Source organism: Engystomops pustulosus, chromosome 11, assembly GCF_040894005.1.
Source record: "Engystomops pustulosus chromosome 11, aEngPut4.maternal, whole genome shotgun sequence".
In the NCBI taxonomy this organism is placed as follows: domain Eukaryota; kingdom Metazoa; phylum Chordata; class Amphibia; order Anura; family Leptodactylidae; genus Engystomops; species Engystomops pustulosus.
Window position 1 is genome coordinate 26446770 of NC_092421.1, and position 14526 is coordinate 26461295.

A 14526-nucleotide genomic window follows, 5' to 3' on the forward strand; every position below is an offset into this window, starting at 1 on the left:
TGGCATCAAAAAAGGCGTTTGTCATTGAAAATAACGTGGCACCAGTGCCCAGCTCTTAGGGAGATTATAGAAAATCTGTGAATACAAAAATATATACGAGCTCAGTGTTTTCTCAGCTCCCTCTACTAGAAAGGTTCTTATTTCTGGGTCTGGACTAGATAACTATTTCATAAGAATTACGAAGAGGTGTCTTATTTTCTTATTTTTAATTAAGATAATTGGTAAAAACCCGTCAAAAAACGCATGCGTTTTTTAACGGCCTGCTTAAAAACGGCCCAAAACGGGTTCGAAATTCCACGTGTGCCGTCGGCCTTAGATTGATCTGCCCCAAAAAAATTTCTCCCGGCTATGAAGGCTGGCAACTTAACTCCCTACAGAACAAGAGGATGTAACATGTTGAAATCCATCAGCCTGATCCTCATGCCTAGATGGCAGACGTCTTTGAAGAGTTGTAGCGAGGCCAAAATCCACTGATTCAACTGACAGCAGAATAATAGATGCACACGGGATAGTTCTCACGCTGCCTTTGAATTGCATTTTGAAACGCAATTCAAATGCAAAAGGGAGGGGCTTGTCGCATATGCGTTTCCGCTGAAACACATCACTGGTAACGAGCACCAGGGGTTGCATTCAAAACGTGTCCTTCCCGAAACCCAACATCTAAAGGCAGCCTTTCTAGATGTCCATAAACTATATTATATTTAACTTCTATAAAAGTTAAGGTTCAACTCTGGTTTTCCCCACCAGAATATTAGGGGGTTTCTCTAAAAGGGGATATTACAGGGTCAGCCAAGCTTACTTGGTGTATAGTGAAAAGTTATCCCAAAAAACTCATGGCACATTGGAATAACGCAAAAAATGGTAGGCATTGCATGGGTAGCAGACTACATTATTGCATATAATACCATTTCAAAAAGTATATACAAGGCAGTTCCCAACTTAAGGACATCTGACTAAAGTCTTAAGGACACAGACGACCCCTAGTTACAGATAGGCCTCTCTTCCCAGTGTGACCTCTGGTGAAGTTCTCTGGATGCTTTACTTTAGTCTCAGACTGTAGAGATCAGCTGTAAGGTGTCTAATGAAGCTTTATTGATAATCCTTGGTCCCAGTACAGCAAAAAACATTTGCATAGGGGCCAAATTTTTTTTTTTTTCTGGAATAACAATTACAAAATATACAGTTCTTACTAACATACAAATTCATCTTAAGAACCAACCTAAAAAACCTATCCTGTACGTAACACAAGGACTGCCTGTACAATAAAGGAAAGGTACCATCAAAATAATGATAAACCAGGGACAGTTACTGATAGATCCAGACACTGTGACTGTAGGTATCTTTTTCTATTTGTTATCCATGACCTCTTTCCTTCAAAATCAACTTTATGCTAATGAGCCAGAAGGGCTCTGGGGGTTTGCTAACAGAGCCCCCCCCCCCCCCCCCATACTGCAGAATCACAGACAAACACTGTGCAGCAGCAATTCCCCCCTTCCACTGTGTGAGATTACATCAGGCAGAGGGAGGGGGAAGTGCTGAGGAAGCATGTGACTAGCAAGTGTCCCTGGTTTATTATTTTTGAGTTTGAAGGTAAATTCCTTTATACATTTCAATAAGCCCATATGAGTAACTGATGTGGCTATATTGCCTCCATTTAAAGAGATTTGTCCAGAACCCCTTCTGGATCTCGGGGGCCTTTCTAATTGTGTTTTTTCTATAGAAACTACTCTATATGAATGTTTTTTTAAACCCCTTTAACATAAATAATCCAGGGTATACGTTAAATGAAGTGATATGAAAATGGGATGTAAACATAGTCTCAGAATGTTACAAGCAAGTTGTAAGATGGAATGGTGATGAGATACAAGTTTACAGAACTCTATAGAGGCTGCTACAGGGAGACCAACCAAATGCACATTATTTTATAAAGGAGACTCTTACATGTAACCATACGATCAGGTACAATAACCATAAGGTCATGTACAGTAGTAACCATAGGGTCATATATTGTAAACATTGTCATATACCGTAACCATAGGGTCATAGAACGTAACCATAGGGTCATATATTAAAAAATGCAGCATGCTTAGAAATGTAAACGCAAAATAACTCAGTAAACGCAAAATAACACGGTCATTCCAGACCACATATACAATGATTTCTAGCTACAGATTCAGGTTCAGTATTCATCTATTTCTTTTTAGTGATGTGTAAAAAAAAAATTACATTTAGTTTAACATGCTACATTTTACCTATCTAATGTTAATAGGGGAAGGGGAGGTCCACAATATTAGGATATGTTGTAAAATATTCTGCTCTTAATGAGGCAATATGTGAAATTTGGCAGCAGATTTTTAACAAAGAAGTCCTGATCAGATATAAAGTCCCTCTCTCTCTCTTCTTGCACCACCATACGCAGTGACCGCATATAAATGCGGCTATCCCCCCCTCATAAGGATGCTCTATTGTTACAATAAAACTAGAGCTGCGTGATTTATGGTTCACGGTCCCATCATTACAACATAATATCACGGAGTATTACAAAAGCAACGCAGGAGGTCATTACCAGAGGAGATTGCATGTAGAAATAATTAAGGATGCAATTTTCACACATTTGTATTACACGTATTCATTATCCCTTGAAGCGACTCGCCTGGCTGTGACATGCCGGCCAGCAATGAGGAGGTTAATTTCTCTGCTATGACAAAGACTAATGACGCTGCATTCGCTCTCTGTCATCAAGTACAGTAAAAAATCAAAAACTTAGGGATCCATCTCCTGCGAGCGTCACAAGACATTGTGCTATTCTGTCACTACAGACGGACAGACAGACAGAGGCAGCGAGGCTGGACGGCAAATAACTTCTGCAATGCAGTGAACACCGGAGCCATATACATGTGGGAGAACAGGAGCCGCCAGTATCCATAGAGGAAGACCTCACCGCCTCCTCGCCACTGATAACAAAGGGATTACGGCTCATTGCTGGATGTACTTTGTGTGCTATAGGTGACACTCCAGACAAAGGATTCAGCATGGAGACTGCACACCGCATCACAAGCAGGAGACACATGGCCTCAAAACACAACCTATTTATTTATTTAGCTTCCAATTTGTATTAATTACATACAAAACCCCCCCAAAAAATTGCTCCAAAGATGACAAAACTAAACCCGTTCTTATCTCAGGGCTGGCATCTTGTACCCATGTCTGTGTGCGAGATCTAGCCCAAGTCATGAACTCTATCCCTAAGTTCAGCCACCAAAGCAGTCAACGTCTGGAGGATTACGCCAATGTCTGGCATGAGTGCGTTTTATCTGGACATAAGAGATTATCATCCGTAAGTCTCACCAAGCACAGGAACTAGAGAATCATTTCCACTAAGCAAACACACAGCACTATGTGGCCTTTGGGTTCCCACAAACGTGCGCTGGCATCATGCTTTGTGCAGCTCATTACAGATGGTGACAAGATCATCCGCCATACGCTTCCTATAGTCTAGTGATGATGGCCAGAGCCTGCAATGTGCACCATGAATGAGGAGCCGCGCGGCACATGAAGCAGATGTCTTTGTCCTATTGTCTTAGGGCTACGGCTCCTGGCCGTGCTCATTCTTAAAAATGTAAGTGGCCAGTGTGCCCTTCGCTAGTCAGTTCTGTGTGCTGGGACGTGGCATGGCTGTCACTGTGCTGACACTAGCTCGCCTGTCAGATCACTAATCAATGTCACCATGTGCCTTGTGTCAGGCCTTGCAGGGGCTGTCTGGGAGCATACACTATTTCATTCATGTTTCAAAGCCGCTTTTCCTGGCACCAACTCAGCCTTCTAGCAGGTATCTAAAAACAAGGTGCCCAGCTGCTACCCACATTTCTCAATCCTATGGTTACAGTCCTCCCCCCACTCTATGGAGCTGTCAGTGTGACACTAATTCCTCTACCATCCGGCTCCCTGTATGTGCGGGATCTGCATGAGTGTCTTGTCCTGAGTGCACAGGTAGTTTGGCTGCTTTTCCTCCTTCTTAATATGGGCTGGATACCCACCATACACATTCATTGTGCCAGTCTGCTGCCAATGCAGTTAATAATAGCTGTGATCATCTAGTCATTGTACCAATCACTATACCGAGTCTTCAAAAGGCACACTCCATAATTTAAGCCATGTTCTTGATCAACTAATTATGACTGCCCACTTAAGATTAGTTTGGGTATGGTGCCCAGGTGGTTCTATGTCTTGGTAAGTCAGATGTGAGCTCATGACTTGCCTGGAGGCCGCCTTGTGTTGTCACTTTTACGCAAAACATCTGGAGCCGGTAACTCTGCTAAACACCGCAGTCTGTTGTGCCCCCTCCCTCTCCCTGACCAGTCTATCCACTGCCCTTTGCCCACCAGTCTACAGTCTAAATGTGCCCTCTGACCTTCTCTCACCAGTCTACCTCTGCCCTTTTGTGCCTAATCTACCTGTGCCTTCTGCCCTCTTTGACTTGTCCCTATGACTCCCTGCCCTTGGCTGCTCTACTATTACCAAAACAACCCATTTTGCCTGTGCAAGTCTCATGGGCACCCATTAGTTTCCAGATCTCCTGTGCCCCGTTGTCTCTGGAGGTCTGTGTCCGGTGCCCAGTTTGCTGTTCCTCTTGGTCTATGCAGGACTCTATCCTATGCCCAGCTTGCTGTGTCCCTTAGTCTCGGGAGGTCTGTGTCATGTGCTCAACTTACTGTGCCCAGCTTGCTGTACCCCTTCTTCTCTGCAGTGTGTGCCCTATTCCCAACTTGCTGTGCCCCTTCTTCTCTGCAGTCTGTGCTCTATGCCCAGCTTGCTGTGCCCCTTCTCCTCTGTGCCCCTTCTTCTCTGCAGTCTATGCCCAGCTTGCTGTGCCCCTTCTTCTCTGTGCTCTATGCCCAGCTTGCTGTGCCCTATGCCCAGCTTGCTGTGCCCCTTTTTCTCTGCAGCCTATGCCCAACTTGCTGTGCCCCTTCCTCTCTGTGCCCTATGCCCAACTTGCTGTGCCCCTTCCTCTCTGTGCCCTATGCCCAGCTTGCTGTGCCCCTTCCTCTCTGTGCCCTATTCCCAGCATGCTGTGCCCCTTCTGCTCTGCAGTCTGTGACAGGTCTGCTGTGCCCCTTCTTCTCTGTGCCCTATGCCCAGCTAGCTGTGCCCCTTCCTCTCTGTGCCCTATGCCCAGCTTGCTGTGCCCCTTCCTCTCTGTGCTCTATGCCCAGCTTGCTGTGCCCCTTCCTCTCTGTGCCCTATGCCAAGCTTGCTGTGCCCCTTCTTCTCTGCAGCCTATGCCCAGCTTGCTGTGCCCCTTCTTCTCTGCAGCCTATGCCCAGCTTGCTGTGCCCCTTCTTCTCTGCAGCCTATGCACAACTTGCTGTGCCCCTTCTTCTCTGTGCCCTATGCCCAGCTTGCTGTGCCCCTTCCTCTCTGTGCCCTATGCCCAGCTTGCTGTGCCCCTTCTCCTCTGCAGTCTGTGACAGGTCTGCTGTGCCCCTTCTTCTCTGTGCCCTATGCCCAGCTAGCTGTGCCCCTTCCTCTCTGTGCCCTATGCCCAGCTTGCTGTGCCCCTTCTTCTCTGCAGTCTGTGACAGGTCTGCTGTGCCCCTTCTCCTCCGTGCTCTATGCCCAGCTTGTCTGCAGTCTGTGCCTGAGTCTTGGTGTGACAAGTCTGCTGTGCCCCTTCTTCTCTGCAGCCTATGCCCAGCTTGCTGTGCCCCTTCTTCTCTGCAGCCTATGCCCAGCTTGCTGTGCCCCTTCTTCTCTGCAGCCTATGCACAACTTGCTGTGCCCCTTCTTCTCTGTGCCCTATGCCCAGCTTGCTGTGCCCCTTCCTCTCTGTGCCCTATGCCCAGCTTGCTGTGCCCCTTCTCCTCTGCAGTCTGTGACAGGTCTGCTGTGCCCCTTCTTCTCTGTGCCCTATGCCCAGCTAGCTGTGCCCCTTCCTCTCTGTGCCCTATGCCCAGCTTGCTGTGCCCCTTCTTCTCTGCAGTCTGTGACAGGTCTGCTGTGCCCCTTCTCCTCCGTGCTCTATGCCCAGCTTGTCTGCAGTCTGTGCCTGAGTCTTGGTGTGACAAGTCTGCTGTGCCCCTTCTTCTCAGCAGTCTGTGCCTGTGCCTTGGTGTGACAGGTCTTCTGTGCCCCTTCCTCTCTGTGCCCTATGCCCAGCTTCTCTGCAGTCTGTGCCTGTGCCTTGGTGTGACAGGTCTGCTGTGCCCCTCGGTAGAAGTTATGGCGTGGCTCCCCTGCCCTCTGCTTACTTGCCGAGCTCCTCGTACAGCTGGTACTCGTCCGTGAAGCGGGTGCAAGTCGCGGTGGTGGCCATACTAATGCCGGGGGAAGCGATCTCGCATCGGGCGGGTGTCGGGCTGTCAGAGTAGCCGGGGCGAGCTGTCCTCTGCTTCTTCCTCTGCGTCTCCCCCTCCTTCTCCGGGGCGGCTCCTGCTTCCCCTCCCTCCCGCAGCCTCCTTCTCCTCCCCCGCTGCTGGCCTCTGCTCGCCTCCGTCTGCTGAATGCCCGCGGTCTCCCGGGGTGACCCTGCGGCTGCTGCAGCTCACACGTCTCGTGTCACTGGGCTCTGCCGTGCACTGTCACTGCCGCCGCCCGCCAGCCCGGGGAGGAGGAGGAGACACCGCGATACTTCCCCGGGACACTCCCCCCTTCCTGCGGGGAAGGAGGGGGGCGCAGAGGGGGGCGCAGGGGGGTGCGGGGAAGGAGGTGGGGGCCCGGCCTCTGCACTAGGGGGCTCCTGGAAAGCTGGGTGACAGCTCCTACATACGTGCTGTCATGGCAGCTGCATATGGAACAGCTGGAGCACTGCCATAACCTGCCACCACGGCTCTCACATCTGCTATGACAATCCGGCATCATGTGACCGCCACGTCACGTGACACGGCTCCGTTTTGTTATGTTTTGTTTTTTTCTTCCTTATTTCACTTTCTTCACATTTGAGTAAACTATTGCATCAGCCAAAATCAATGAAAGAGGGCTTCTGATTGGTTGTAACTTGTGACAGGACGGGACAAAGCATTTTGGTGCCATAGCCAGATAAGCAAAATTGCGCCAACCCTTCTCTGTAAAATTGTAGCAAAACACATCAGTACCAGGGCCGATCCTGAAAGACAAAGTGAAATGGTATCCCTCTCTCCAGTAAAATACATAACATAGAAATGTAAGAGGCCAAATGCTATGGCTTCATCTACAATAAGGCCCAACACAAGTAAATAAAGCACAAAAAAAGTCCCTCCAGTGAAAATACTAGAAATATAAATATATACATGAAATGTATGTACCACAAATATAAAAATATATACTTAGAATAATTGTAGCAAACACATAGATACCAATGACTGTATCGTACATGGCCATCAGTTTATAGGTAGCTCAGGCCTGTACATCCCCCCCCCCCGCCCCCCCAGTGTATAGGTAGTCCAGGCCAGCACATACCCCCGCAGTGCATGGGAAGCCCAGGCCCAGGAACGCACATACCCCCCTGCCCCCAGTGTATAGGAAGCCCAGGCACGGACATACCCCCCAGTATATAGGTAGCCCAGGCCTGCACATGCCCCCCAGTGTATAGGTAGCTCAGGCCTGAACATGCCCCCCAGTGTATAGGTAGCCCAGGCCACCACATACCCCCGCAGTGCATGGGAAGCCCAGGCATGCACACAACCCCCCCCCCCCCTTCCCCAGTGTATAGGAAGCCCAGGCACGCACATACCCCCAGTATATAGGTAGCCCAGGCCTCAACATGCCCCCCCCCCAGTGTAAAGATATCCCAGGCCTGCACATGTCTCCCAGTTTATAGGTAGCCCAGACCAGCACATACCCCCGCAGTGCATGGGAAGCCCAGGCACGCACATAACCCCCCCCCCTTCCACAGTGTATAGGAAGCCCAGGCACGCACATACCCCCAATTTATAGGTAGCCCAGGCCTGAACATGCCCACAAGTGTAAAGGTATCCCAGGCCTGCACATGCCTCCCAGCGTATAGGTAGCCCACGCATGCACATACCCCCCAGTACATAGGAAGCCCATTAACGCACATACCCCCCAGTATATAGGTAGCCCAGGCCTGCACATGCCCCCTGGTGTATAGGTAGCTCAGGCCTGCACATGTTCCCCAGGTGTATAGGTAGCTCAGGCCTGCACATGCCCCCCAGTGTATAGGTAGCCCAGGCATGCACATACCTCCCAGTATATAGGCAGGCCAGGACCGCATTTGCCTCCCAGTATATAGGTAGGCCAGGCCTGCACATGCAACCCCCCCCCCAAGCATATAGGTAGCCCGGGCCTGCACATGCCTCCCAGTGTATAGGTAGCCCACCTGTGTTCGACCTAAAACAATTGTAATAGTAGTCTAAGAGATCTGTTAAAACGTCCAGTGATCAGCGTTCATTTTCGCCATTCAGTTAGACTTCCATCATTTGAGACGGAAGGAAAAAAAATAGTGCTGCATATTCTATTCAATTTTCCACTTAAATAATGGAAGCAATAACAGATGAGAATATGGACATTAATGGAAGCCATTTAAAGGCCATTTAAGTCAATGGACACTTTTAGAGATCTGTTAAACTTGCCTAATTATTGTTTCAATGATGGAAGATAATGCCAGCAGTGCAAACACATGTACCGGCCCCTAGTTGATCTTCCAAATCATGCTTTGAACATAGGTCCTAAACGTGACATTTTGACGTTGCATTTGACATGCTCAATGTTTCTGAAGCGGAGATACAAGCAGTTAAAGGGGCACAGGTATCCAATTTTTGGCTTGCCTTGTTCTTCAATTTTTTTGAGACTTTTCATGGTGCTTGTGCTCATCTTCTTTCAAAGTTCAGTGTTCCATGAGTCCTGAATCCATATGTGAAAGTTGAGACTTTTTTAAAAACTTTTTAAAATTTGTAAAAAAAATTTTTAAAAAAATTTGGCGTAAATTTTGGAGCAAATCTACGGATGGCCCTGACCAGGCACAGAAAATATAATAAACTAAAGGTTGTGTGCCACTGTAGAAGATGCAGTTGATTTTTTTTTAAATAGACATGGTTTACAGTGACGTTTCAGCCACTTGGGGCTTTGTCAAAAACACTGTAGAAATTACTAAAAGTGTGTGGAACGCTCTGTAGGATAGTGCTGACTGCACGTGTGTATGGCATCAAATTCACTAAAGACCAAATGCCACATATATCAATAAAGAACTACCGCTAAGATACATCTGACCAGCAGAAAAGCCAAGAAAAGTCCCAAAAATCAGGTAAGCGGGTGAGTCTTAACATAAAAGAGAATTCTTGAAAGGATATAACATACACTTGCTGAGTAGTTTAGTGGGTTAAAAGCAACTGACAATGTCCCTTTAGGGTGGGTCAGGCACTTATACAGGTAATAGCTGAGAGTTATGCCTGCCACTACTTTGTCTACACTATAACTGTAATGCATTAGTCCTACAAAAAGGTACCAGAATTATTAAAGGGAGTCTACCACCTCCCAACTCACCCACAAGTAAAACCAGCATTGCGTAGGGCGCTACTATATAACGCTGCAGAATTACCCCATGTCCTGCAGCACATTCGCACATACTACGCAAAATGTTCACTCAGTCTTGAGGAAAAACACGACCTGAGACAGGTTATTTCTTCATTTAAACGACATACAGTGGGGCTCATTTACTAAGGGTTGCGCTGCTCACTTTTTCAGGGATTACACGGCTTGCACAGGTATTTAACAAGTGTCTGCGCTGGGATTTTGGCGCACGTGATCCTTTTCTGTCGCAGCTGTGCTGGCTTCCATGCCATATGGTGTGTGCTGTCGGATGGTCCGACTGATTCGGACTGAGCGCGGGATTTAACTTTCAAATTGTGTCACAAGCCTAAGCACTTACATGCACCACTAAAAAGATGGTGAACTCTGTCGGAACTGAGCGGGGAAGCGACACATGCAGGATATCGGGCGCTCAACCTTAGTGAATCGCGGCGCAGTACATTATTGTCGGACAATGGATTTTCGGGGAACTACAGCGGAATGTAACTAAATGTGCCCCGTTATGTTCTAATCAATATATGCAGGTTCTAATGTAGCATGCATTGGAGATTTCAGTTTTCAGAAGACAGAAATGGCTGAGCTCTTACATCACCATCACTTCCTTATGTTCTCCAGTAAACTTGGCAGGCAACGCTGACTACTATTGGGGTTTTGTTTGCGAGCTGTGTGCTGGAAGTATAACAATGATTCAAAGATTCTGGCGAAGCAGCAGAGAAATATTTATAAATCTAAAAGTTCCTTGACTGTTACATCTTTTGTCTTTGATAGTGTTTGAATTATTACAATGATCAATTTTATTAGGGTTGGGCTTACACATGGGGGGAGATTTATCACTACTTCTACACCAGTTTTCTACAGTGCAAGAATTGCAAGAATTTGCAATTACAATAGCGACTACGCATGGAAGGGGCATAAGGGGCCGCGGTGGCCCATTGAGTGGGCGGGCTCGGGATATCGCCAGGTCAGACCTATGCAAGGCCAGACCTTTTGATGTATCTGATGCAAAAAGGGGGTATGGCTGTAATCATACTGCAGCCACCGTAATTTCTTTCTGTCAGAAAAATGCATGCATAATAGATATGAAACAGCCCTGCCAATACATAGGCAGGCTGGTAGTTGTGAATAGTGCCCTTTCCAGGTAAGAAGCTGTCAGAGGGAGTCATGTAGCACTGGGAGATTATGTAATTGCAGCTGTAGCTGTCTGGAAAGGCATTAGTTAAATTGGTGTAATCCAATTATGTGGCTGTATTGTAAACTGGAGGGTGATTAGAAAGGTGCTACCACCTGACCAGGGGGGAGTATAAAACCCCTGTGCAGTGGGAGCACATGGTCTGTGTCTCAGGTTTTCTTTGCCTGTCAGCTGTCCAGACCACATGGTCTGAGTGAAGAGAGTTAGTGTGGAGCACACCTTCAGTGGAACGGAGTCAGGAGACTCTAATCCAGAGCTGCAGCTTCAACAGTTTAGAAATCTCAATTATCCCAGCCCGCATCTACTACCAGGCTGGCGCTTTATCCTGTGGACCCTCTCCAGGACCAGAATCCAGGACCTGCTACCTGTTGTTCAATAAAGAACCGTGAGTGGATTTGCACAACGTTGCCTCTGTCTGATCCCTGGATACGGCTGTCTACCACCACGGGCTTCCTCATCCATTACCCAGGGACTTATCCTACAGACACTCAGGGGTTGCCCCAGGGAGAAACAAGTACTTCAGCTTTTCCCCCCATTTTTCTTGCACATACAAGGGATGACATGAAATTGACACTGATGTCAAAGGGATTTTTAATTGATACGTTAAAAATCCATTCTTTACTTTTTTTAACTGAGGTAAGGAACAGAGGTTTGAACAGTAGTGTGAGCCTAGCAGAGTATTGTTTGGTCAGTGAAATGTGGCCACTACACACCAAGCATGTTCATATGAATAAGTTGTAATTCACAAATCATTATTTTAACTATTGATTTGCATCAAGCTAAATCCAGAAGTAGGTGCAAATCTTTCCTTTATACACAGGGTCAGATTAAAAGGTGGGGGCCTGTGATATGTGCCCCAGGGCCTACCCTACTTTGCCCATAAATGGGGCCCCACCAAGTGTGGGCGATTCGCCCACTATGTGTTCACATCCGAGTCCAGCTACTGCCCAGTTCCGTGCTTTCGATACGTTCCCTGCTCTGCCATAGACCACAAAGTGCACAGGACATCGGCAGTCATCACATCCTGCTCCAGGACACTAATATCCTGAAAGAAGACAAGGTCGGCGCACATCCAGGGAATAGGGGAAGGTGAGTATAATTTTATTGTTTTACAGGGGCTGTGAATTTATCAATGTATCCAGGGGAGGGGGCTGTCTATCTATCTATGTGGTACTGTGGGGGTGGCTGTGTATCTGTGTTAGGTTGCTGTCAGACGATAGCATTTTGATTCAGTTTTGAAACGGAATCCAAGCACACAGGGGCGAGCCCCATGGCAACAAATCAGGACTCAGATTTCATTTTCCAACATCTGTTTATAAAATTAAAGCTGAGCTCTGATGGGCAACTAGAACATTTTTACCCCAGAAACTTGATGATAAATCTCCCCCAATGTGTGCATTTCCTTGGGCTGCAAACAGCAGTCTCCCGAAGAGCATCACTCATATGCAATGACATGCCAGCTAATGAGCGTGGATGTTGGATCCACAGCCATGGTCATGAGCCCATAGAGGTCTATGGGAGTGTGTGCTAGCCACTGGAAAAAAAAAAACCCTATTATACTTAGAGCCCTTAGAGTGTGGTAATGTCAGAGAAATTGCATTGTATGAGGGATGGATGGATCTAACAGCTGGTTACCCGTGCTCTATTTAGCTTTGCTTTAATTCTTAGTTGTCAAGACTAAATATGAATATTCTGGTAATAGGAATACAAGGTTCAATCCCAAATAAACACTGCTCTTTTGACATTCTAGAAAAAGTAAAGGCATACAGATCACTCTCCTTTCCCAACAAAGAGCCAAGAATGTAATTGTATCTGATGTATCTGATGAATGTGTCATACAAGTGATTTTGTATTGGATTTATTCTCCCTGCTTAACATGATACTTGCCAACTGGTCCCTCCATTCCCAACATAAGTCGCCTCCTAGGGTTGTGCCTCCGCTCTTTGTTTTCCATGATATTTGATACTGTTGTCATTTCACAGTCCTGCTAATGTAAATTGACTGCAGAATGGAAAATAATGAATTAATCAAGAATAAGAGAACAAACTAGATGTCATTGATTTCGACATTTACCATTTATGATGTGCTATAGTTTAGTCTATATGCTCTCAAACTTTTTAGTTGGTTGAACAAACATTTAGTACAGGGTATTAGAGGGGTGGTCACCAGTGACCTCTACTAAGGGTACATCACTGTTGCACATGGATGTTAAGGTCATATATATATATATATATATATATATATATATATATATATATATACGGTCCCCTACTTAAGAACACTCGACTTACATACGACCCCTAGTTACAAACGGACCTCTGGATATTGGTAATTTATTGTACTTTAGTCCTAGACTACAATGATCAGCTGAAACAGTCATCAAAGGTGTCTGTAATGAAGCTTTAGTGTTAGTCCTGATTCTTATGACAATCAAACATTTTTAAAATCCAGTTGTCACAGAGATCAAAAACGTTCGGCCTGGGAGATATATATACACTCACCGGCCACTTTATTAGGTACACCATGCTAGTAACGGGTTGGACCCCATTTTGCCTTCAGAACTGCCTCAATTCTTCGTGGCATAGATTCAACATGGTGCTGGAAGCATTCCTCAGAGATTTTGGTCCATATTGACATGATGGCATCACACAGTTGCTGCAGATTTGTCGGCTGCACATCCATGATGTGAATCTCCCGTTCCACCACATCCCAAAGATGCTCTATTGGATTGAGATCTGGTGACTGTGGAGGCCATTTGAGTACAGTGAACTCATTGTCATGTTCAAGAAACCAGTCTGAGATGATTCCAGCTTTATGACATGGCGCATTATCCTGCTGAAAGTAGCCATCAGATGTTGGGTACATTGTGGTCATAAAGGGATGGACATGGTCAGCAACAATACTCCGGTAGGCTGTGGTGTTGCAATGATGCTCAATTGGTACCAAGGGGCCGAAAGAGTGCCAAGAAAATATTCCCCACACCATGACCACCACCACCAGCCTGAACCGTTGATACAAGGCAGGATGGATCCATGCTTTCATGTTGTTGATGCCAAATTCTGACCCTACCATCCGAATGTCGCAGCAGAAATCGAGACTCATCAGACCAGGCAACGTTTTTCCAATCTTCTACTGTCCAATTTCGATGAGCTTGTGCAAATTGTAGCCTCAGTTTCCTGTTCTTAGCTGAAATGAGTGGCACCCGGTGTGGTCTTCTGCTGTTGTAGCCCATCTGCCTCAAAGTTCGACGTACTGTGCGTTCAGAATTGCTCTTCTGTCTACCTTGGTTGTAACGGGTGGCAATTTGAGTCACTGTTGCCTTTCTATCAGCTCGAACCAGTCTGCCCATTCTCCTCTGACCTCTGGCATCAACAAGGCATTTCCGTCCACAGACCTGCCGCTCACTGGATATTTTTTCTTTTTTGGACCATTCTCTGTAAACCCTAGAGATGGTTGTTCGTGAAAATCCCAGTAGATCAGCAGTTTCTGAAATACTCAGACCAGCCCTTCTGGCACCAACAACCATGCCACGTTCAAAGGCACTCAAATCACCTTTCTTCCCCATACTGATGCTCGGTTTGAACTGCAGGAGATTGTCTTGACCATGTCTACATGCCTAAATGCACTGAGTTGCTGCCATGTGATTGGCTGATTAGAAATTAAGTGTTAACAAGCAGTTGGACAGGTGTACCTAATAAAGTGGCCGGTGAGTGTATATATAATTCTTTATTTACAAGTTGAATCCAAATACAGATATATCACACAATGGGGCACATTTACTTACCCGGTCCTGTCGCAATCCCCCATCCAGA

General features: G+C 46.6%; 1 protein-coding gene across 24 annotated transcripts in view; it reads right to left on the bottom strand.

The window, feature by feature from the left end:
- CAMK2G (calcium/calmodulin dependent protein kinase II gamma) overlaps positions 1-6816 on the bottom strand; it is a 173611-nt gene extending 166795 nt beyond the window's left edge. For 6 of the 24 annotated variants that reach the window (XM_072130651.1, XM_072130644.1, XM_072130654.1 and 3 more), the window contains exon 1: positions 6252-6811. In XM_072130651.1, the coding sequence (XP_071986752.1) occupies positions 6252-6316 (65 nt within the window). In that variant the 5' untranslated portion in view covers positions 6317-6811. Of the gene's footprint in view, positions 1-6251 lie in introns of all 24 variants that reach the window. The other 18 variants (XM_072130642.1, XM_072130637.1, XM_072130641.1 and 15 more) reach the window with 9 other exon arrangements.
- Between the last annotated feature and the right edge of the window lie 7710 nt (positions 6817-14526).